The 25,035-nt window shown below is 35.8% G+C and overlaps 1 protein-coding gene across 4 annotated transcripts in view; it reads left to right on the top strand.

Annotated features, from left to right (window-relative positions):
* kn (EBF transcription factor knot) overlaps positions 1-25,035 on the top strand; it is a 301,491-nt gene that overhangs the window by 104,129 nt on the left and 172,327 nt on the right. For all 4 annotated transcript variants that reach the window (XM_089239429.1, XM_089239428.1, XM_089239430.1 and 1 more), the window contains exon 6: positions 10,913-10,981. In XM_089239429.1, the coding sequence (XP_089095555.1) occupies positions 10,913-10,981 (69 nt within the window). The remainder of the gene's footprint in view (positions 1-10,912; positions 10,982-25,035) is intronic.

Genomic DNA, 25,035 nt, shown 5'->3' with positions numbered 1-25,035 from the left:
AATATTAGAAAAATATATACAGAGCTTCAGATTATAAGTTCAAAGAAGCATGAGAAAAACATATACAAAGTTACAGGGATATAATAATCACAGTGAATATTTTACAAGGATTATGAAAAATGTCAAAAATAAATTAAAAATTCAAAAATCAATCAAAAAGTCGAAAAAATGTAGTCAAAAAATCACAGGACATACCTCAAGAATGGAGAGACTGTTGTTTTGTTGATTTTTCTGGAAATGTCGTTGAAGAAGGCGGTTGGAATATTGTTGCCAAATGCAGTTTTGAAAAGATTGAGGAGTGCTGTATTGAATTCTTGTTTATTATTGCAAATGTGTCCGAATCTACAAATTTGCGAAATGAGTGTGTTTCTGAATATTTGGTGTTGACGTTTGAATGCGAGTGGCTTAAACTGTTAACAGAAAAATCGAAGTCTTCTCTTTTGTCATAAACACCTGTTTCCCCATTTATTGTTGTTTTTGTATATTTTTATATCCAGGAACATTATTGTCTTCTTTTGTGGTTTCCTTCAGAGGAAGCTCTTTAGGATAGATGAGACAATGATGACAATGTAATGCAATTAGGCATAGCCACCCTTCAGAAACGCCTACACTTTTCGAACCATGCATGGGGGGTTCCCCCTGATGACGACCCACTGCATAGAAGTTATATATATATATATATATATTTCACTCTCATAAAATTCAATTTTTATTTTTTTTTGTTAAAATAATTCTTTTTTGTATACATATTTTTTTGAAAGAACAAGTGAGCAGCACTAGCGCTTTTGTCATTCAAAAGATACTTTTTCACTACCTCTTCATTTCTCTTTTATTTTTATCCTACTATATGAGGATGTGAATGATATGAAAAACTTACTCCACTCATCTTTTTACTCTTTATTTTTTAAATTTCAACAAAGGTACCGGTTTCGGAGATATAGGAGGAAGTGCGGGGATTATGGAATAGTCGGGTGATATGGAACACCAGATTTTTACTTCATAATTTACTGTATACAGGGTGTCCTGTAAGTCCTAATTCGACCTTTATCTCATCAACTGTTCGTCGTAGAGGTATGGTTCTAATTTAAAAAATGCTCAAAGTATGTTCAAGGATCACCCTGTACCAGTTTTGAGAGGAAAAATACTGTGTATCATAAAATAAAAAGTCTAAATTTTTATGTGGTCCCCGTGTCCTCCAACTTCCAATTAGAAGGTTACTGCCCTGTCTCTCCTGAGGACAAAAAAGTTCAAATATTCACTGAGATATTTGTATTAAGAAATCGGAGAAAAGATGGGGGAAAAACAGCAAATACGAGAAACAGCAAAATACGAAAACTGGGAAAGCAGCGTTGTTCGTTAGTTTATGCTGTTCTTCCACAACTTTTCTCCGGTTTTTGAATTGAAACATCGCAGCGTATATTGCTTTTTGAAACATTGGATTTTTCGGCCCCAGGAGAGACAAAGTAACAACTTTCTAATTTGAAGTTAGAGGACGGGGATCGTATAAAAATTTAGATTTTTTTTATTTCCTGACCCACTGCATTTTTACTCTCGAAACTGCTACAGAGTAATTCCTGAACACATTTCGAGCATTTTTTTAATTATAACCATACCATACCTCTACAACGAACGATGAGATAACAGCCGAATTAGTACTTACAGGACACCCTGTATTGCCAGGGTGGCACCCTTCAGGTTATTATGATCTATCCCCCTTCAACTGTTATTTGTAAATATGATGAATGATCAATGAATTACTCGAATTTACCTGAAATTATGCATAAACTTTGATCTAGGATGACGAATTCGGTCAGTAATATTGGTTATGTTTGAAAATGTTGATTAATGTGAAGAAAGTTGACATTACAAAGGGTCATAATATTTTTTTTTTCATCTTCTTCATACTTATTTTGATTTAGTTAAATTTTGTGGCAAAATACTCACGTACATATATATAAGGTACGTTTTTCTCAGCGTGCACGTCGCCAAACTTTGTTAGGGATGTCGCGGCGAGCTCGCAGTATTGATGTGTACCTGTTCAGTACTTTGATGCGATACTGTTTAGAGTTCGCTGGGGTGCCTCAGAGAAACGTTGACTAAGACAAGGGAGCCGCGGGTGGCGAAATTGTAAGAATTATGGATGTTAACGTAAAACTGATAAGTGGTGTAACTACGCCAAAAAATATTTTCACATGACTTTCTTTCAATATTTATCAAACTTATAAACATCATTTGTAGATTATGCATAATCGCAGGTAAAAGTGTTAAATACGGTGAAATTTATCAAATTTACCGAGGCGATTGTGCATTGTTATCGATTTATCATATTTACCTTGACACGAATTTCTGTTGATAGTGCAGCGCGAGTTAAATGCAAGAAGTGACTAACCACAAAAAATTATACAGTACTAAAATCTCTCATCGGTCATCTAGACAGAAAGATTTATTAGCGGAAAAGAGGCAAATTTTAAATACTGTGCTTGCCATGAGAAAAAAGTGAAACTAAACTTTAATTCATAATATATTATACATTGAAACAGTGATTCAGTCAAAACCAACAGAAATCCCTCGAAGACGTTTAATCTGTTTATTCTCCAAAAGCGTTGGACTTGAAGTTGAATGTTGAAGGTAGTGTATTCGACGTATTTTTACAGAAACCAGAATCTTAGGTTTATAGTCCACTTTCATATCCCGCAATGCATGTTGTAATTCCGTGTAATGCCCTGAAAGAGAGAGGGTCTTGAAAATCTCTAACATCTCTAGAGCTTTAATTGCTTTCCAAGATAAGTAAAACAAAAGCTTTCCTCGGTATATCCTGGTTAATCACTTTTCAAGGGAACTTAATGAGGCGCCAATAAATAAGAGATTAGGATTATACGAATGGGGATTAAAGCACGCTCGAGATCTTATCCGCAGCTTATGCAAAACACGTTTCTGAGAGAGAGTTTGAAATCAAAAGCAGTTATGTTTGTATAGTACAAGACTGTTTTGCAATAGAAATGCCTCACATCTGCTAGAATTAAAGCTTCGGCAATTAAAAGGAGGTCGAGATCCCTTTTATGACTGCGTCATTTCAAGGATTAGTTTATTGCCTATACCTCCTAATGAGCTCGTCTTTCCCTAATCTAAATATTCTAAAAGAATAATTTGTGGATATGCAATTAGAAATTTGTTACCTTGATTCTTTTTCGTATATTTGCTAAAAGCTTATTCAAAATATAAGATTTTTTTTTTTTTAGCAGAATGAGCGTTAGCTACTGTAGAACTCCGACTTAACGAATTTTTTAGCTCTGTCGATATATTTGTGATCATTTGGACTTCGATTCAATAAATTTGTTGTGATTTGACTATTAAAACTGTCGATTCCACTCGATTCGTTTGATCGGGTGATCGACTGCACCTTACAACAAACGAAGTGATTTTGTATAGCAAAAATTAAATAAAATATAGCACTACCGGTAATTTCATTCACTGAAGCTTATTACGCCATAAATTGTTAAAACGCGAGTGCATGCGTTCACAAACTTCGATCCGTACGAGATTTTTACATGATTCACAAAGCAAAATTTAGAAAAAATATATTTTATTATTTTTCAAATTATGGTGTAGAATGTGAACAAAATGATGATAGAGAGATAGCTTTTTTCAGCCCAAGATATCAAGGAAACATTTATTTTCTGGATACTATGCTGAGGTGAACTCGGGAAGAAAAGTCATCTTGTCTCCGCCGGTACTCGAACCCAGGTCCTCTTGCATACCGGGTAAGCATGCTACCATCTACACCACTGGAGACACGATCCTGCCTTCCTTATTTCACGCACTGTGGCGTGAGGCGCTTCAGGAAATGGCCCCCGGATGGGACGGTTTAGAGTGAGATAGAGATGGTTTTTTCTCAGCCCGAGATATATATATATATCAAGGACACAGTTTTATTTTACAGATATTTTCAGAAAAAGCCATCTATCTCACTCTAAACCGTCCCACCCGGGGGCCATTTCCTGAAGTTGAGGCTACTAGCCTGTACTTCTGCGCCTCACGCCACAGTGCGGGAAATAAGGAAGGCGGGGTCATGTCTCCAGTGGCGTAGATGGTCGCATGCTTGCCCGGTATGCAAGAGGGCCTGGGTTCGAGTCCCTGCGGAGAAAGAAGACTTTTCTTTCCGAGTTCACTTCAGCATAGTATCCAGAAAATAAATGTTTCCTTAAAATGATGATAATTATGCAAAAAAAATCTTTCGCACAATGAATTAAGTGCAATTAAATTGATTTAATTACTGTAAGGGCCATTCCTATTTGGATCTCGAAGATTAATATCTTATACTGTCCTTAATTGTACAACCGAGGGGAGAATTTGCTGTTAAGCTGAAAAGTTAGTGCACCCATGATTTAAATCAGTGACGGGCAAACTTTTTTAGACGCTGACCAAAAAACAAAAAAGGAAAAACGTAGGCGGGCCGAACATATTCGGCGATTGATTCTTAATTGGAACTTTTTACGCTTAGAAGTGAAGTGACAGGATATGTTGCATTATTTGAAGACTGCACGGTTTCATTGCGAATGAGAGACAATCGTTTTTCTTTTACGTATAACTGTGAAAAAGTACTTCCAGGTCCATTCATCTTTGAAAACACGGTTTTTCGAATCAACTTTGCGTTTTTAGTAGACGTTTCGGAACCAAAATATGAGAGCAGAAATAACTATTTTAATAACTTTATGCATATTTATTAGGCGTGTTGTGCCTTTTTTGCATATGCATGGAATTTTAAATCAATTTATATTTATATTCTCATAACTACATTTTGCATAAATAAAAAATGAAATCCCCTACCCCCTTAAATTAATTTTTTTAAAACATCGAAATTGAGATTTCTATACTATTATTCTTAAATCAGCGGTGGGCCGGATAGAAGCTCTGAGCGGGCCGTAGTTTTCCCATCACTAATATAAACAAACACGGAAAGTGATTCAAGATATTAAAAAGGTTTAAAGACATGAGAATACGGTAATATCCAGTACTTGCGTGAGTTTGGAGTTACGTGATTTTATGTATAAAATGCATAGTTTGCGAAAAAAGCATAATTTGTTAGGATTGTTGCTGAGATCGGAACGTGTGATAGTGTGATGATCCACAATGCCCATTCAATCACTTGTCCAGTATGTACCCAAGCCAAGTCTCCTATGCAAGTAGAGAACGAATCTCCTATACAAGTGCCTCATAAACATTCCTCTGCGGAACTTCTAATAAATCGGTGCATGCCGGAAAGTGCTATGTGCATGTTGTATGCCTAACATAAACATGATTATTTTGAGATGTGCATGCTATTTGTTCACCGAGTGCCATCATCTCTCTTCCAAAGTCAAAAGTGATAAATCAGTAGGTTATTGCTTGTATATATTGATTCTTGAATTAAAATGTTATTGGTCTGATTGCTCTAGGCAAAAAGATTGTTTTTTATTTGAGACCACCTTGCATTTGCCCTAGAAGCTTCATTAGACCACTCCCGTGTCACCTGCGGGATTCGAACTCGCGTCCTCGGGATGCTGGGTCATACCAACGAAGGCAAGTTGATTTTCGAAATGATAAAAGTAGCGAAGTTGAGCCCATTCAATATCTGGAATCAAGGCTTGCGCTACAACTTCCATTTTCGAGGAATGTTTTGTCACCACTTAATATGCGGAATCAAACGTTATTTCCCATCCTAATGCAAAATATGCTATTTATTCAAATTGTTTGTCAAAATATTTTATATACATACAGTATATTCCTTTTATTATTCCTTCCTAATATATATTCCTTCAAAATATGCTAGTTATTGAGAATGCCCGCGCTCACCCAGCTGCCACTATAATTAATTTCGATGTGCTTCGAAATGAATTCTCTTGCTTTTTTCCAAGGGAACATCAAAATAATAACCCCTGCTTTTCTTAAGTCAAAGCCAGGGCCGGATTAACCATTAAACAAAATAAACACGTGCTTAGGGCATCAAGAAAAAAGAGGCACCACAAAAAATGTGATCAAAGAGTACTTTTTTTTAATTTAAATTTTTTTCCCAGCATCAGGCATCCGGTTGAAAAGCCTAACATTTTAAGAGCACTTGATTGCACACTTGAAGATCTTTATTGAAAGGTTCACCGGGGCTGCAACTAAGGGAGGGCAGGGGCATTGGGGTCCGGTGCCGGGCTATGGACCAGGAAGGGTGCTGAGTTTATACTGTTTTTGTCAAAAATTATGAGGAGTGGGCACCAAAATGGATACAGATTTTTCAAGTTACTGGGTAAATTTTAGTTTCAAGTTGCAGTCCTAAGCATAGGCGTACGCAGAATTTTCAAAGGAAGGGTTTAAATTTTTTTTTCTTCTCGGGGGGGGGGGGAGGGGTTTACGTTTTTTCCGGCAAAATAGCACTATAATCCCGGCTTGGGGGGGTTGAACCCCAACCCCCCCCCCCTTTGCGTACGCCAATGATCCTGAGGAGGGCACAAAAGCCGAGGAAACTAAGTTAATCGAAGCGCTTATTTCAAAAACCCCATGACCGACAAATCATTCAAAATTGAGTCAATACTGGTTTCTTCTAGTTGATTGATAGACGCTTCGTTTAGTGCAGAAACCCACTAAGAAAACATTTTGTATACCCTCATTTCGATTTCCTGAAATATATATTTAGTGCAGAAACCCCACAAGAGACATCACTTACTGGATTTCTGCTCTAAAAATTTGTAAGAGGTAGCAGCATTGACGTCGTTGGCGGGTTATATCAGATGGTAAAAAGATTGAACAGGTCGTTTCTGATTTTTCGGCGTTTTGAAAGTTTGTTTTGAGGGTTCTGGTAATTATTTTCCGTTCTTTGTTTACAAAGTTTTAGGAAGGCGTCTAGTGAATTGCAATCAGACGTGAAAACTCTGTAGAAAAGGAGAAAAGTTACAGTTAATCTAGGCACGTATAAACATAATGTAATATACAAATCACGAGTTCGGGGCAAAGAATACGCCACTTACAAAAAGTAATACAATCACTCAGAAAACTCTTCCTCGCAAAATCCATGTTCCGCCAAATGTTTCAAACTTGGCACAAAAGCAGTTCTAAGTGAAATTTGGAGTAATTTCTACTCAATGTGTGGAAAGCAAAAGCATGCAAGATAAGTATATTTGAAAAGTGATGGCCATGCTCATACAAGAAAACTGTCAACTCTGGCGAAACATCAGGAAGGTGCATTCGAAAGGGGGGAAAGAATCCTATTTAAAATATCTATGTACGAACACTTTGTCTTTAGCCATAGTTTACCTGGAAAAGTGAAGGCCAAAACGTTCATTAATGGCTTGTCTACGTCAACATTTTCTTCTAGAATGACAACTTGCCCTCTTGAACCGCCAACTACAAATGCCTACCCCTGTTGGAAAAATCCCAATCAACAAGAAAAAAATTGATAATCTGTAAAAGCTTGTTGAATATACAGCAAGCTATAATGAATTCTACAACATGATTGTGAGTTGGCCGACATCCGAAGTTAAAATAAGAGAAGATTTTGACTGCACATTAACGAATGAGATGTTACGTATGATTATTTTATTTCTACAAAATATCTTTAATTGACCAAATTAAAATTCAATGTTATTAAAAAGTCCGCTTTGTTGCCCTTTCACCCCTAACTGAACTTATTAATATCATAAAAATGATAGAACAGTGTAGTAAATTTGTTTTATTGCAAAAACCCCGTAACTGCAGACTCTGGAATTTTTTTACCACCCTCCCCTTCCCTTAACAATATTGAATATATCACGTTCCATTTTATGTGTACAGCCGTCCTTCACATTCAGGATTTCTTCGTAAAAAAATATCAGCTTTTAGTTAAGTTGGAAGGTTTTACTTGATTATCTCAAGATTAGAAATTCTATTGGGGGGGGGGGGGTTCTGAAATAAGCGCTTCAATTGCGTACAAGAATCAATGCTCAGTTTTGGGATCGAAAGTTTGCCCTATTTCCATAAAGTAATCCCAAAGCCTTCTCAACAGCATCATAGGCTCCCGGGTAAAACAAAATTTTCTGAGAACCTAGCTATGATACCTGCTTACCAATTAGCATACTTACTCTCTCTTTAACCACATCAAATTGTAATGAGGCCTCCCGGTAATCGAAGCTCCCGACCCATGGGGTCATAGGCCTCAAATGAAATGAGTTTTTTGAATCCCACACCGTTCCCTTAAAAATTCCTGCTAACCAATTTACATATTCTTGAAAATTGTGATCAGATCTAGTTGTCATGAGGTCCTGAGTCATGCGTTAAGGTTAAAGTAAAGGGTGATGGGAGCACAAAAATCATTTGTGTGCTTAAGACTTTCATAGGGGTTCATCCGGCCCTGCTCAAAGCTGGTTGTTTGCTCATAGCTTAATTATTTCGATGAATCGAAGTGTTATCGCACAACAAGTGACGGTTATTTGCACATATTTTAAAATACACCTATTCTAATGAGGATGGGTTCATAGTCATCAGTAAATTGTGTTGCTACGAATGAATTTTACGTGAAGAGGAAGGAAATGTCTAAAAGATTTCATAAATCCATCGACGTTGAATTAACTCTGTTTCGATCATAACAATTTAATAATTTATCAAATATTATACGTAAGAACTGCAGTTCAATTTCAATTTTTTCTTCCGTCTTAATCAACTAAAAATTAACGCATTTTTATAGAAATTGTACCGCAACTTACAAGCTTACCGCTGGATCCACCTATGGAGTAACTTTGACGTATTTTACCGTAATCTCTTTTGTTACCCTTTGTATTTTGAACGTAAGAGAGAGAAGTTAATATAATCAAGAGGTTTATATTTTGAACGTAAATTTAGTAGGTTATTTTTAGTTGAAGAAAAATTGAATTTGTAAAATTATAGGGTTTTTGATGGAATTAATATTTTACTTTTTGCTGAAAACAATGAGATAAAATAATATTTCCACTGATTTTTTTCTTTCGTCATCTTTCTGTGCGCATGAATATTGCATATATTATACCCATTGAAAAACATCTTGCATCATAGTCAAATTAGCGTTCGTTTATTGGATAGCTACTTATTGGAACTAGCAATCTATTTTTGGAAATTCAAATTAAGTGTAATGCAATCTCTTTGGGTGTGCAATGAAGTTACTTCCAGGAAGTTGTCTCAATAATAACTTAGCAATAGTCTTCTCACTCACGTGTCAAATTTCCAGAAACGGTTGGCCAAACCCTCGTTGATACAGCATTTTTATCTGTTGAAGGTGAAAACAAAGTAAAATCGTGTCAATTACGCTCCTTTCATACGCTACGGATTCGTCCGTAGCGTATGTAATTATATACGAAAATAATTGTTTTCTCCTTTCACACGAGACATGACGGTCATCGCACTCAGTCTGCAGTCGGCAGTTTTGTGCCTGTATTATAGTTCATTTAATTGAAAAATAGAAAAATAACACGGGGAAATGAAATCGAAAGTGGTTTTTTGGCTATCGATTTATTAACCCTTGCCACAATAGAAGAAACATTAAACAGGTAATAAATAAACGAATACAACTAATTTTCTTTTAACATATGTTTTGACAAATCTATGACAAAGCAAAGAATTTATAGTTTTAAAAGAATTATGCACAAAATTAACTTATATATTATTGAAAATTTGTTGAAAAAGGAATTGAAAGTTTTTAATGCAAGAAATATACCTGAGATAAAAATTCATTATGCAAATTGAATACAACATAAAATTAACATTTAAAAAATTGAAAATAAACAAATTGAAACAAAATTTAAAATAAAAATAATATGAAAACAAACGTTTCAAAATTGATAAACTGTAAGAATGTTGTACAGAAATTTCGAAAATTTAGTTTTCTTTTTAATTTTTTAAAATTTAAAAAAAGCAAAACAAAACTGGAGATTTCAGGGTTCCGAAAATCCTCATTTGTGGGAAGAGAAACCACTGCATTCGCCTAAAGTTACTGCATGGGCTGCGGTATGCGCCATGTGTGCTGACAAATTGTTCCAAAATTGTAACGTAACGTTCAGTAGTAATCGTTTCTCGCACGAAGAAGGGGCCGATAATGCCTCTGGCGCATACCGCAGCCCATGCAGTAACTTTAGGCGAATGCAGTGGTTTCTCTTCACACAAATGAAGATTTTCGGAACCCCAAAATCTCCAGTTTTTTTTTTTTTAATTTTAAAAAATTAAAAAAACAACTAAATTTTCGAAATTTCTGTACAACATTCTTACAGTTTTGCTAATAAACGTACCGTTTACCGCATAATTCTATTGATATTTGTTGTATAGATATTTAATTTTGAAATAAGGGCTTATTCGCTGATCACCCTGTATATACAAATGTATTCTCGTACACAAGGAGCGTTTTTACAATAGCGGTTTTACAAAGAGTGTTCAACAGGAATAAGAGCATAAAGAGTGCTTTAATTTCATTGTTGATTCAATACGTATAGCAGAAAACCAGCCTAAAGAGTGAATAATTGAGTTATGTATGATGTTTGCACTTCCATAAAATGATAATTGAAAGATATTTAAGTTTTCATATGGTCCCCGATCAGAGAAGCATGATGGTTAGCCAAATCTTTGCAGCTCTCTATCATATATCAAAAAGAATTCACCCGCAACATTTAAATGAAAATTCAGAGAAAAATCGATGATATCAATAAAATTTTTAGTTATTTCTTTGTCTGTCAATTAATGTTTTCAGTGCCTAAACTTCCAGACTCTATAATCTTGGCGATAAATAATACGAGGTGTTAATTCATACTCATGTGAGGGCTTCAATTATAATTCCATAATATAATACACTGTATTTTCAACGAATACTAAATTAAAAGAAATTACGTTCTCATTTTGTTGAAAGGAATTTATTGGAAAGGAAAATATATAATTTCCCATTTATTAATTCCAGCCGATGCTGCGATAAAAAGAGCTGTGGAAACAGAAATGAAACGCCGTCTGATCCAGTGATAATTGACAGGTAAGTTCATCTATTTTTCAATATAGTAGGTGTGGATAAGTGAGTTATATTTTCATTTTAGCAAACTTTTCTTTTTGTGAAGGGTGGTATTCAAAAACAAATAATTAAACTGCTTCTGAAGTTATAAAACATGTTGCGACTGCACATAGAAATCGGGAAAGTAAGATGTTTGATTCAATCAGAATTCAAATTTCGCAATCGAATTCGATCAGGATTTAAAAATAATGGTAAAAAAATTCCCATTGAAAAATAATAATAATAATAATAATATATATATATATATACAGGGTGATTTAGAAAAGATGGGGAAAACTTTAAGAGATGATAGTACACCCCAGGGCCGTAACTATGATTTTTGCCGCCCGGGGCAAACATTATTTTGCCGCATTTAAAATTATATTAATTTCACACCTTTAAAATTATATAATCTTGTAACGGTGTTCTTTGTTACCACACCTAAAACTGCCGCCCCCCTAAATTTTTCCGCCCGGGGAAGTTTCCCCCTGCCCCCTCTAGTTACGGCCCTGGTATACACCAATACAAACCATTGTCATCAAAGAATGAATGGTCTAACATGAAATGCAAACGTGCTAAGCACCTTCCGAAACGGCCGCTCCACAAACGTTAGACCGGCACTCCTGTTGAAATTTATCGGAAGAAAAAGGAACACCATGCATGCAAATGTAATTTGGGGAGGAAGAAGAAACCGTGCGCAAATCTGCGTCACAATGAATAAAAGGTGCGGATGCCAGCCCTGTGAAGTTATTCCAGCGTGCAACCGTTCTAATAGTTGTAACGTACGGGGTAATGGTACACTTTAGTAATACTTAAACCGCGCCTTTTATTCACTGTGACGCAGATTTTCCTACGGTTTCTTCTTCTTTCCCAGGTTACATTTGCATGCATGGTGTTATTTTTCTCCCGATAAATTTCAATAGGAATGTCGTTTCAACGTTTGCGGGGCGGCCGTTTCCAAACGCGCTAGCGCGTTTGCGTTTCATGTTAGACCATGCATTATTTGATGACAATTGATGACAATTTTATTGGTGTGTATTATCACCTCTTAAAGTTTTTCCCATCTTTTTTGAATCACGGTGTCCCGTAAGTGCTAGCACGACATTTATCTCATCAACCGTCCATCGTAGAGGTATGATTCTAATTTAAAAAATGCTCAACAAGCGTTCAAAAATCTAAAGTTTTATACGGCATTTCTGTGCTCTAACTTCCGATTAGAATGTTGTTGCCCTGCTTTTCCTGATGCCAACAAAAGAAAATTCCATGTTTCTAATTGCAATATTCACTGAGATATTCGAATTCGAAAAACGGAGGAAAGTTGGAAAAAAACAGCAGTAAATGCGGGTAAAACGGTTCTTCCGCATTTAACACTGTTTTTTCCCAAATTTCTTCTCTTTTTCTGATTCTAATATCTCGGTGAATATTGCGCTAAACAGATAGATGTAGGAACTAGATGTAAATATGGAAACATGGTGTTTTTGGCATCAGGAGAGACAGGGCAACAACTGTCTAGTTGGGTTTCAGGGCAGACAGGGACTGTGTAAAAAGTTAATTTTTTATTTTAATAACTATACAACCCCTTGAAACATGAATGACGTATCTACACGTTAGTTGGAAACTTTTTCTAATTGGAAGTATACCTCTAGGATCAACGGTTCACCAGTAAAATGTCATACCCCTTTTGCTACGCCCTCTATATATTCATCAGATTCGCTTATACAAATACAAATACAAGACACAACAGACAAAATTCCCAACGAGGTGGCTGATGCCCATAACAAATATGGATGTCATGTACTTCTAAAATCAACACCCCCCCCCCCAATTAAAATTCAATCATAACAACTAAAGACTATATATATATATATATACATGACAAAATATAATACAATGCCCATAAAAGTATTTATGGTTGTCTTATCTAAGAACGGATAGCTTCTCGATTTAACCCATGTTTATCGTATTTATTTTCAAACGTGTCAATTGTGTTATAATTTACTATCCCCGAGATCAAGACATTCCATTTATTAGCAACTCTTATTAGAGAGAAAAATGTGTTAAAGTATTTCGTCATAGAGACAATATTGCTACAAATTATGTTACCGCTATGTGTGTGCGGACATTCATAAAATCATTGCTACCGAAAATATGTCAGCATTTTTTTTCTTTATGCAGAGAACAAGCTTGTAAAAAAGGCCCAATACGTAAATATTTATAAATATAGAGCAGAAAAGAAATGTTTACTCGAATTAATTTCAAGGTAAAATGAAGGATTCGTGAAAGGGCATGAATATTTTGAATATTATGTCATATTGGGGGAAAATTCGTGCCAAACACGTTTTTGCATTAAAATTGTGTCACGTTTAGGTGTTTATTGAACTAAAATAAAATTTAAAAAATATGATAGGAAGTACAAAATAAGAGTCGTTCGCTAGTTCATTGTTGCCCACCCGTTTTGGCTTGATTTCCCTATCAGCCAGCTGCCACTGTGTAAATCACGAAAGAGCTAGCTCTCAGAATGAGATTGCACTCCATGAAAGAACCACCACTTACTCAGCTGAAGAGGTGCTGGTGTTAGAGCTTTTATCAATGTTTGGGAGAGTCGATGATGTGTTATCTGGTATGCGGTCACAACGAAGGAAATCATTAGAGCCAGCCCGCGCAGATTTGAATCCTGAAACGGCCGTGTGCGTTGTTGAACGAGGCACGTGACATTTTTCAACTATCGAGATGATGATCGTTTGAAGGGTGTTTTCGCGGGATGACGCACTCCGATAACACCAATCTATCGCTATATCATTTGGACGTTCATGATGCTCTCTGCACAAACCCTCACTTCTTATTATTATTCTAAAAGTGGGAAAACTGCTATGTAACAATGATTTAGAAAGTACGTATTTTACGCAAAACATGTCTGTCTATTGAATATTGACAAGAATAAAAGTGATGAAGATAAATTGCATTCTATCTCTTGCTAATAAGCGTAAATTTAAACGATTAAGTTATTGAAATGACTGTAAATCTTTAGACGTACGTCTATTTTTTAAAGCATATCGAACTCGATATGGTTTTTGTAGCTGCTATTTTTTGTTGGTTTGAGGATTTTGAGGTAATTTATTTCCCAAAAGATCGTTTTTTCTGGGCTCTCCATGCAGAAAATTGCAGAGCAAGTCTTTACTAAGCACACTTTTCTTTCAGTGAACTCGCTTTTCTATGAAGAAAAACATATTTTAGTTTCTTTGTCTTACGTGGGTTTGAGTAAAAATAACCAGCCTACATTGCTTATACAGGAAAAACGAAAATTAAAATACAGATTGTTGAAAAATTATTCGTCAAAAGTGCGAACATTAGGTTAACTGTTGATAAAACAGTCAACGGTTGCACGATTTTCGAAAGAATCCGATTATGATCATGCAAACATTAAGCAACTAGCAATTGAAAACAATGGAAATACATTAAGTTAAATAACATTAAGTTAAGCATGTACCGATGTTCTGTTGACGATTAAATAGTTTAGTTTTATTTTACTCATTTCCCGTTTTTATTTTGCTGTATTTTTCAATTCTTGAAGAATTTAGTAACTAAAAAGTACGCGGATAATATTTGCAAAAATAAATGAAGCAGCAGCTTCATTCACATTTTTTCCATTTTTTTTCCACCAGATAGAAGCTCTTTTTCTCTATTGGCATATTAGTTAGTCTTTTTTTAAAGATTTTAAATAAAATATCGAAATGAAAAAAAATCTTGTTAACTTCACATGAAATATAAGACAATCAATGGTACGAAGTACAGATGACTGGATACCAAGCGAAGAAAATTGGAAAGAAAAGTCACATTCCTCTGTGTGTTTGTGTGTGGGGAATCGAAATACCAACCTCGCACTTTCCGGGCGAGTGCTCTACCATTAAGCTGCAGAGGACAGACATCTTTGTTGACAATCGATGGTGTTAACAAATAACTGTGGTGGTATTAACAAGAAACTACCACCAACTCAGCTCCGATCACTTTCCAGAATGATAACAAATATGAAAATTTATTTAAAAATACGAATGGAATATTACTAGATATTACCGTAATTTTTTGCATAAAATATTTAATGCATGTCTATATCTATCGTAATTCCCTATCTATAGTTCCCCCCCCCTTCCCGCATATGCAAATTTCATTCATCAAACTATGTAACGCGATTTTTGTCTTTGGTTAGAAGACCCCATTTCCCAATATTTTTTGGTTTAAGAATGAAAAAGACTGAATACACAGCAATTTTATGCCTCAAATTTTGTTTTTTTGCGGTGAAGACATCGATATTTGTGAATGTCATTTACCATTGGCTGGTTGGGTGACCGGAATATTGAAAATGAGAAAAAAAAGAACTTTTCACAATGATAATGCTTTTAAAAACTCTAAATAACTTTTAAAATGTGTCGCGTATCGAGAGGTTTAATAGAAAAAAAAAATTTGAGATAAAATAATATTCGAAATGTAAAATAATAATGGGATCTTTTTCCATTTTTATTCCCATATACCAGGGATCATCAACCTTTCTTGGGTCACGAGCACTACCTGTGTCAGTCATCAAACGAAGAGCACCCTTATGGAAACTTCGGCATGAGTATGCCTGAAATCTGCATAATTGTATTCTTTGGATTAAGTTTTCGCGGAGTGCTTAATTGATGAAGTGCTCGTGAGCACGAAATATAACACGAGCACTCTTGATGCTTCCATGAGCAACAGGTTGAAGATGACTACCATATACACTTCATCTTCATGTTTTATCTCCGAAAAGTAAGTTTCATGACATTTTCGATGTGTTCCATAGATGCTCCAAGTCAAGAATTCTTTGGTGAAGGTGTTCTTTTGGGTAAGCACCCATGCTTTCTTTGAATTTTTGAGATGAGCGTGGAGGATGCGATGTGTCTTTTGGGGGAAACATTGCTTGAGGAGAACACAACCTTGTTAAGATGGTTTTTGGTCCAGCGATTACCTAAGAAGCCATTAAGAATGTGAACAGAGATATCCCAAGCATCTTTATCGGTCTGCCTTTTTTGGGAAGTTCTTTGTATTCCACATTTTTTTTTACTGCAATCACAGTAGGCTATTCCACATCCTTTGCAAAATTCTCAAAAAATTCAAAGACAGCATGGGTTCTTAACCAAAAACATTATCCACTCGGACCATCTACATAAGGGAGAGCATATCGAAAATATCATGACAATTACTTTTGGGAGCTAAAACGTGAAGATGAAGTGTATATGGAAAAAAAAAATGTAGATGAAAAAAATTCCATTATTTTTTTATTTAAATTTTTATTTCAACTCAAATTTTGTTTTCTGTTTAACGACCAGATACCCGACTTCAAAGTACCCGAGTGGTGTATATATATATATAGTGGTAAGATACTCGTCTAACATCATGAAAGTTAGCATCAAGGTCCACGGGCTCGAATCCGGGGACAAACATCAGGGATAAGTTCTTTACCTACAATGCCTGGAGTGACCACCGAAAGGTGACTCCTTCATTTCCCAACGAACTCCACCATTTGGAAATTACCGTATGGCGTTATACACGACTTAAATTCTAAAAATTCCCACAGTTCTTAAAATTATTATCAGTGCGTAAAGTTCTTATTTTGTCATTTTCAACATTCCAGTCACCAAATAAGCCAATGGTAAATGACCAGTTTAGTAATATCCGACCTCCTCACCATAAAAAACAAAGTTTGAGGGGAATAATCTTCATTTTTATGATTATTAAGCCTGAGCAAACACAGAAATAACAACTTTAACCCAAGTACAAGGTAAGTTTTGATTTGTTAAGTGATAAGGAATGAAAGAGGATTTCGTGGCGTTTTTGTAGCAATAACGTTGCTTTATTTATGCACAATTATTATTTACAAATTAATTTTAAAAATATTCTATTCCAACATAGCCCCCCCCCCCAAACTTAGAAATAAAAAAAACTGCAGATAATATGCATCAGTATATAATAACGTCCGCACAAGGAAATGCGAAATGGAAATCAGGGCCGGAACTGGGCAAATGGGGCGAATTCCCGGGCGGCTAAATTTAGGGGTCAAAAATTTTAGGTGAGAACATAAACGTCGTTAAAAAAACATCGAATTTTATAGTAGTGGGGTGGCCAAGTTATGTTTTCCCCCGTCGCAAAAATCCTAGTCCCAAACGGCCCTGGGAAGGGAATATTTATTCTAAGCTCGTTTCTCTCTCTCTCTCTCTCGCACAGCTTCTATTCATTATACTTTTATTTAGTTGGCGAATACAAATATTCAGAGCAGAATTTATCAAATCCATCGCAACTTTAAGTGAGTGATTCTGAATATCTCACTCTAAGGGTTACTCTCTCATCGATGCTTCACTTTTTTTTTGGTGTCTTGAATATTTTAATCGTAGCTTTGCTTTTCTTGCACCGTTTCGTTTACGCCAAAATTACTGTAGATATAGAGTGAAACCTCGCTACAATGATTTTTGATATAACGATAAATCCCTCTACAACGACGTTTTTTCTTTAATGTTTGAAATTGTCTCTAGTCTAATGTTAAACTCTAATATTTTACTCAAAATTGCCTTCAATATGCTTTTAAATTCCTCAAAAGTATTTATTCTTTCAAGGGTGGTTTAATAACACCGGTATTTTGCGCTATCTACCCTCCAAGAGCGTTAATGAAGTTATCGTGAAGCTACTTTCTGTGTTGTATATAAAAGTATTGTAAGAAAGTTACGTCAGTGTGAAAGAGCTAACTGAATTTTTAGTGTGAGATAGATGGCTTTTTTCTCAGCCCGAGATATCAAGGAAACAGTTATTTCCCGGATATGATACTGAGGTGAACTCGGAAAGAAAAGTCATCACGCCTCCGCCGGGACTCGAACCCAACCCTGCCTAAAAGCAGGGTCATGTGTCTCCAGTGGTGTAGATGGTAGCATGCTTGCCCGGTATGCAAGAGGGCCTGGGTTCGAGTCCCGGCGGAGACGTGATCACTTTTCTTTCCGAGTTCACCTCAGTATCATATCCGGAAAATAACTGTTTCCTTGATAACTGAATTTTATTCAGAAATTAATCAATTCGACTATTTTGCCAGGAATGAATATTTACAAACGCATTTTATGATGGTACCAACGCCAATTCAGAAGACATGTCACCAACAGTATAAATTTGGTGGCACCTGACGATGATAATGCTACCTCTTGACATATCTGCGATAATCTCGCTACAACGATATTTTTTCTTGGTCCGCAGAGTATCGTTATATCGAGGTTTCACTGCAAATGGTGCTGGTTTAAGAAACCAGTGCTTTTATAGGTCACTCATCATGCACTGTAGGAAACAATATGAATAAAATTCTTTTATGCGAAACATGAATAACTGAATACGATGCAGGAATGAATTGTCAGAGTTACCACATTTTATTCCTGTAGCTCCTTGTCTTAACCAGTGCCGCCCCTCCCCCAACTAGGAGGGAGACAATTTTTAATTCTCGTAGTAATTTCTAAATAAATTCATGCCGTGTGAAGAAATTTTATAAATAAATTTGATATCCAAACCTTTTCGCTCAAGTCCGTCAGCCTCTTTGTTTTGGGGAGGGAAGTTTCTGCCGATTTTAAAATTAGTCCCTATTTCTCACCATATCTCACTTGAATTAAAAGCCGTGTTTATATATAAACACGTATTCTTTCATAAAACTGACAAGCTCAAACGGTGCTGTTCTTTCCCAAATTTCCTCCGTTTTTAGAATTCGAATATCTCAGTGGATATTGCACTTAAAAACATGTAATCTCTTTCGTTGGCATCGGAAAAGACAGGACAACAACTTTTTAACTAAGATTTTTAGGGCAGGGTAACCAAATAAAAAGTTAATTTTAAGAATACCTCTATGATCAACGGTTCGCCAGTAATTTCTGGCAAGGGAACTTTCCTATATGCACCCGGTATAATTTCGTAAGCTTCTGTGCTGCTTCTTTATCAGTGCCTTTCTTCTCTTTCTTTCTTTTTTCTTCTTTTTATCAATTCCTTTTTTAAGGAAAAAATTCACGTGTCATTATGAACAGTTAGTTTTGTTATCAATTTTTCTTTTGAAAATTATCTTGTTGAAATAATTACAACTTTTTGCTATTTACATACCTCATCCCGCCTAACAGGTTAAACAGAGTAATCTATAGCAAGTATATATTATAGTATTAAGAACAAATCGTTAATGTTCTTTTAACTTGTTATAACCATTGTCGAGGCAAATGCTGTTAAACCTAATCGATAGAACGTAATATATCTTTTACGTATACTTTTGACTTAACTGCGTCATTTAAACTGAAATTTAGAATTATTTCAATTTTTGCTATTCTAGCACCAATATTCTAGCCAATTCTTCCATGAGATTTCAATCCTATTTCCAACCCGAATATTTATTAGTTGTTGAGAAACGCTTTTCGCCTTGGATTCTAATGCATATATGCTAACTCTTATCCAAGTTATGTAGGCTTCTCTCGTGTATTGTCTCACAAATGCAGAAACCTAGTTATTGTTTATTTTAAGCATCATTATTTTTCTCTTTTGAAATAACACGTTGGATTTAATTTTACTTTCACTTATAAGGTGATTTCGGAAAGTTTAAAAACCACAACCTATCGAATAAAAAAAAAACTCTGAAAAACTTGCTTTGTTTGAAAGCAGATTTGCGGGTTTCAATCACCATACTCCCAAGAGTTTTGTCCACCAAATAATCCCACACCGTTCAGTTTCACCCTCAGTAAGAAAACTAAACAAAACGAAAATAAAGGGAAAAAAACAGTGCTAGCTAGAGAGATGATCCTTAGAGACTTCGCCGGAGTAGGAATAGTCACGCCTGGAAGAACTGCATGCAGGGTGAAATAGCAGGATTCCCGAAAAGCCATCAGTCCTGCACAGCTGACTGCCCTCCGTCCGTGGTACTCCTGGTAAGTTCCGATAAGCTTTGCAGTTTGCCAACTGCCTTACTGTGGTCGAAAAATACGATGAAATAAAAAAAAGGGATGACTTGGTGCCAAATGAATTTAAGGCAGTTGATTACAACGGCAATTAAAATGATGACTAGTTGCTGCTCAAAGTGGAAAAATAAACGAAACTGTCGAACAGGGAAAGAACTAGCTACAAAATTTTAAATACTTTATAAATACCCTACCAACCAACCAACTGATAGGTATCACTGAACTTCTTCGAAGCATAGATATATTTTCGAAATACTGTTTTGGAATAATCATGAAAACTGTCCGTTAAAGATGAAAATTAAAGGTCGCTACTCGCCACGTGGCCATTGGACAATGGAGAGTAGAGACTGTGATAATGCACTCTAGTAACCACTTGTTCTGCAATTTTTGCAAATCAACATAGGTTTTTTTATGAAAGAAAAAACAGAAAAGATAACCAACGCTTTTAGAACCCGGTATAAAACAATCTATGAATACAGACTTGTGTCTACTATCCCCCTTAGTGAAACTACCATCCTACTCAGAGCCATCTTAAGAGCATCACGGGCCCCCCGAGCCTACTGGTTTTTCTGTGGCTCTACCTGCTAAATTCTAGAAAATTTCAACCGGATATTATTTTTGTTAGGCCCCCTCTTCGCTTGAGGCCCCCGGGCCGTGCCCGGGACGCATGCGTTAAGACGGCACTGCCTACTCAAGGAGATGAAGAGACGAGAACCTATGAAAGCATGGTATGTGTGTGTGAAAGGAAATGCAGTATATATATATAATATATATCCTTTTCTCCCCTTTTTTTCCTTTAACTTCACCTTTTCTCGCTTCCTTCACTAATTTTTTTCCCGTTCACAGAATAAAAAAAAGATATTTTTCTTACTTTTCATTTCAGAATGAAATATAAAATGTTTAAAAATTGATAAGAAATGTTTATATTTCTGTAAAAATATTGAACATTGAATTAACATTGTGGGTTAATATTGAAGGGGGATACCTGAAAATGATTTTGGTATACTGCTCATATTATATGTACCTAGTGGGCTCCTCAATCCTCTAGCATTCATTCGATGAAACAATATTTTTCCGATATTTCCACGAACCATCTTTAATCCTTTATTTTACTATGTGTGTGAGTAAAATGTAACCCTTCTATTTTTTTCGATTCAGGATGAATTTTCGAAATGAATCTTACGTAAAAAATGGAGTTCTAATCTACTACATTCAAGATCATTTGATACAGACCATTAATTTCCAGATATTCACATGCCTTCAGAATTTTATCAGGTCCAAAATACTTTTTATTACCGATTCATTCAAGGCCTAAATTTCCGGAAATTTTGACCATAAAATTTTACATTGATGCTCTTTAAATTATGAATATCAACCAATTTCCAATCCTTCATACAAATACAAATACAACGCCACAACAGGCAAATTGCCCAACGAGGTGGCTGACTTAAGAACATCATGGATCCCCGAACCCTTTTTTACCCTACCTACGAGCCCTACTGCTACACCACACATGCACCCCGCCCACAACCCCCAACGAATCGGTATATGCGGGAATGTGCGTGTACTGAAACCTGACGTGAAGTATTTTTGTTTCTTTGTAATGCTTGTTATGTGTAGTGCTGCCAACTGCCACCAGTTTTTCTAACTATGAGTGAGGTGTTATGATTGAATGATTTATCGTTGTAGGACTGTTGCTCTCTGTGGCGAGACTTTTTAACGGGGAGATCGGCTCGCATTTGCGCCTTGAAGTTGGGAACCACAGAAAACCAACTTCAGCCGACCACCACTGTGGGGTTCGAACCCGGATCCTCGCATCGCGAGTCCGTCACTATAACCAAAAAAGTGTGATTATTTGGAGGTGGGTGGGTTTGAACGCTTCACATCTCTAACCCCGTATCTTACCAACCCACCACTACAGCACTAAATCAGCATCCATCTAATCAATAGTTATTTTTTCCTGTCTTAATATGATCGAGCCTTTGTGAAATTTTATTTCATTTTTAGTAAAATGTTAGAGTTGCTCAAAAAAGCAGGCTTTCTCACTGTATTTTTTTTCACTTCAAATATTATGCTAGGAAGCAGACTGAGTAACAAAATATCGTCAGTATTTTCTCCCCCGGACCATTTCACCGGGTGGAACGTTCTTAATTTTAGTTAACCGCTTGGCTTGAATTTCATCGTTATATGTATCTTCAATGGCGTAGCGTAAGGGACGACTTGGGGGGTCCGTCCCTCCCCCGAAATGTGAGAAAATGTGTAATATATATATAGAAACACTTGGTCAAGCAGTACTATATACCATTAGTTTGTTTTCCCCTCTCCTCCTTCCTATGAAATACCAGCTGTCGCCCTCCGATTTTATATGCATACCTACCTGGAAGTTGTATACAGTTCCATGCTAAATGCACAAGCTCCCACATATATAAGCTTTGTTTCATAATAAATTATTCCAGAGAAATAGTTCTGAAAATAAAATTTAAACAAATTTGATTTTTCACTCTAAAAGCACTATATTTTTCACCATGTTAGAGATTTAGTTACATTTACTGAATATACTGTACCAGGAACCTCAGGCATCTTTCCCTGAAACATCTTATTTCGGGCTCCTTAACAACGAGAGAAAAAAGTCCTTGAAATATCGAGTCTACTCATTTTTTTAAAACGCGCAAACCATAGAATGAATGTCTTTATAGTCTTTATATAGTATGCATACCGAATTAACAAAATCGGAACAACTAGGAACTTTTGAAAACTAAAGTTATCATTATACATGAAAGTAATCTGTATCCGGCTCGGCTCTTTAGCATACGTAATATTCCAGTGGCTACCCACGGGGGACCCCCCCCCCCCATGAGTAGCCACTGCTCAGTAGTGAAATTTCATAACTTTAACCTTTACTGTCCGCGTATTTAAAATAAAGATTCATTATTAAAGATTCAAATCCAAAAATAAGTTATAGTATCTCTCAGCTGAACAAGTTGTCATTTACAAATTCACTCTACTTCAGGATAGAAACAAAAATAATAGTTCATTTCTCTCCAATTGCTCTTCCTAGAGACGGTAATTTTAATCATATTAGATATGTATTTTTATTGCTATCCATAATCTATGTATATAAAATGATTTCTTACTCTACATGTGTGATGATATAAAATAACGAATAAAAAAGTATAAATTGATAACCGCCCCCCCCCCCCCCAAGAAAATCCTTCGTACGTCTATGTTTTTGCAATTCTCTTGAGTCGGTTGATTGATTTGAATTCTTTATTGATTTGAATCGCGAAAGATGTTCAAAATATGCCGATAAAATACTATATTGGTCATACTTTGTGCATTTACTACTTTTCCTGGGCAACGCCGTGTATTTCTGCTAGTGTTTTATAAAAATCCCAGGCTTTTAGAAAATTCAATCGTTCACGACATTTTCGTTAGCGCAAAGGACATTTGTAATGAGTAATGACTCTCCCTCAGGAACGAATTCTCAGTGTTACGAGAAGATACGTGATATAGATCGCACGTAAATGAAAATGAATGAAAGAATGAACTAAAAACCACAAAGATTGACAAAAAAAGGTGCTTTAGAGATATGCTTCGCCTGATTTTGTAAGTGTCCCACTAGCTACTCCTCATTTTAGAAAAATGTTTATGCAAAATTTATCGCTGAATTTTTATGCCAGTATGTAGCCTCAATAATTTGAGGTGAACGGGACCGAGCTACCTCGGATAATAATGTATATACAGGGTGCATAGGTAACAGGGCGTATGGTATTTTACTGGTGAACCGTTGATCTTATAGAGACATACTTTCAATTAGAAAAGTATTCAAATAGCGTGTACTACTCAGATAGAGATCACTTATATATTGCAAGGGGCTGTGTATTTATTGAAATAAAAATATTAACTTTTTATACGGACACCCTGTGCTCAAGAATCCAATTAGAAATCTGTTGCTTTGTCTCTCTTGATGCCAACAAAAAAATTCCATGTTTTCAAGTGCAATGTTCACTGAGATATATATTCGAATTCGAAAAACGGATGAAAGTTGGGAAAAAACAGCGTTAAATACGGGTAAACCGTTTCCCCGCATCTAATGCTGTTTTTCCTCAACTTTTCTCTGATTTTTGAATTCTAATATCTTAGCTATTTTATCTAAATTTTCGAAGTAGCCGGCTTTTTTACACATTGGTCAGATTTCAGACACTGGAAAACTCCAGCGACCAACCAGTCTGTACGTATACCATAATATATTACCCTAGATCTCTACAAAAATAGTGTTGTTAAGGAATTTACTGGTAAAGAAATGTTAAATTGGGGATGAACTTGAGACAATGACAAAATGCAATAGTTATAATTATCAATACTATTATTGAACACAAAAATTATTAAATAATATCGACTCTTAGGCAGATTGTTCATAAATTGTGCATCCTCATAAGTATCCATCAGGAAAAGAAAAAACGAAGACATCTGCTTCCGTAAATTATATGCTGTACTTAGTAGAGGATACCCGGGTACTTACTATAATGTGGAAAACTATGAATTTCAATGAAAATCGATGCTTCGTTGATTAACAGTTCATCCGTACCATGAAAACCATATAGCGAAAATATCATTAATGATGTTCCTCTTTTCTTATGTTACGTCATCTTCGATGGAAACAATTGAGATATTCAAGTCATTCAAGAAATGATATAAAAAGACTAAACGGATTAGTAAAAGTTCGTATAATATTTGTTCGATAAATTTGTCCCTATAACAATAATAATAATAATACCGTGAGTTCAAGTAAATAAAATTGTAGTATTGAGTGACTTATACTCTCTTCTATGAATCTGTACCAGTGTTTCCCAAAGTGGGCAATATCACCCCCTGGTGAGGGATAGAATGGTCCGGGGAGGGGGCGATAGAAGCTACGGGTATAACATAGGATCCTATGGGTTCGTTTCAGTTGGGGGCCGATGAGAGAAAAAAAATTCCTGAAGTAGGGGGCGATGGAACACAAAGTTTGGGGGAAACTGATCTTATATTATATATAGCCTATGTATCCGGTTTTCCTATGGCATA

Source organism: Pholcus phalangioides, unplaced genomic scaffold (genome assembly GCF_987345545.1).
Source record: "Pholcus phalangioides strain wild (caught in Gottingen) unplaced genomic scaffold, Ppha-v1.0 ptg000011l_1, whole genome shotgun sequence".
Lineage (NCBI taxonomy): Eukaryota > Metazoa > Arthropoda > Arachnida > Araneae > Pholcidae > Pholcus > Pholcus phalangioides.
This window is presented reverse-complemented; position numbering and strand designations above follow the sequence as displayed.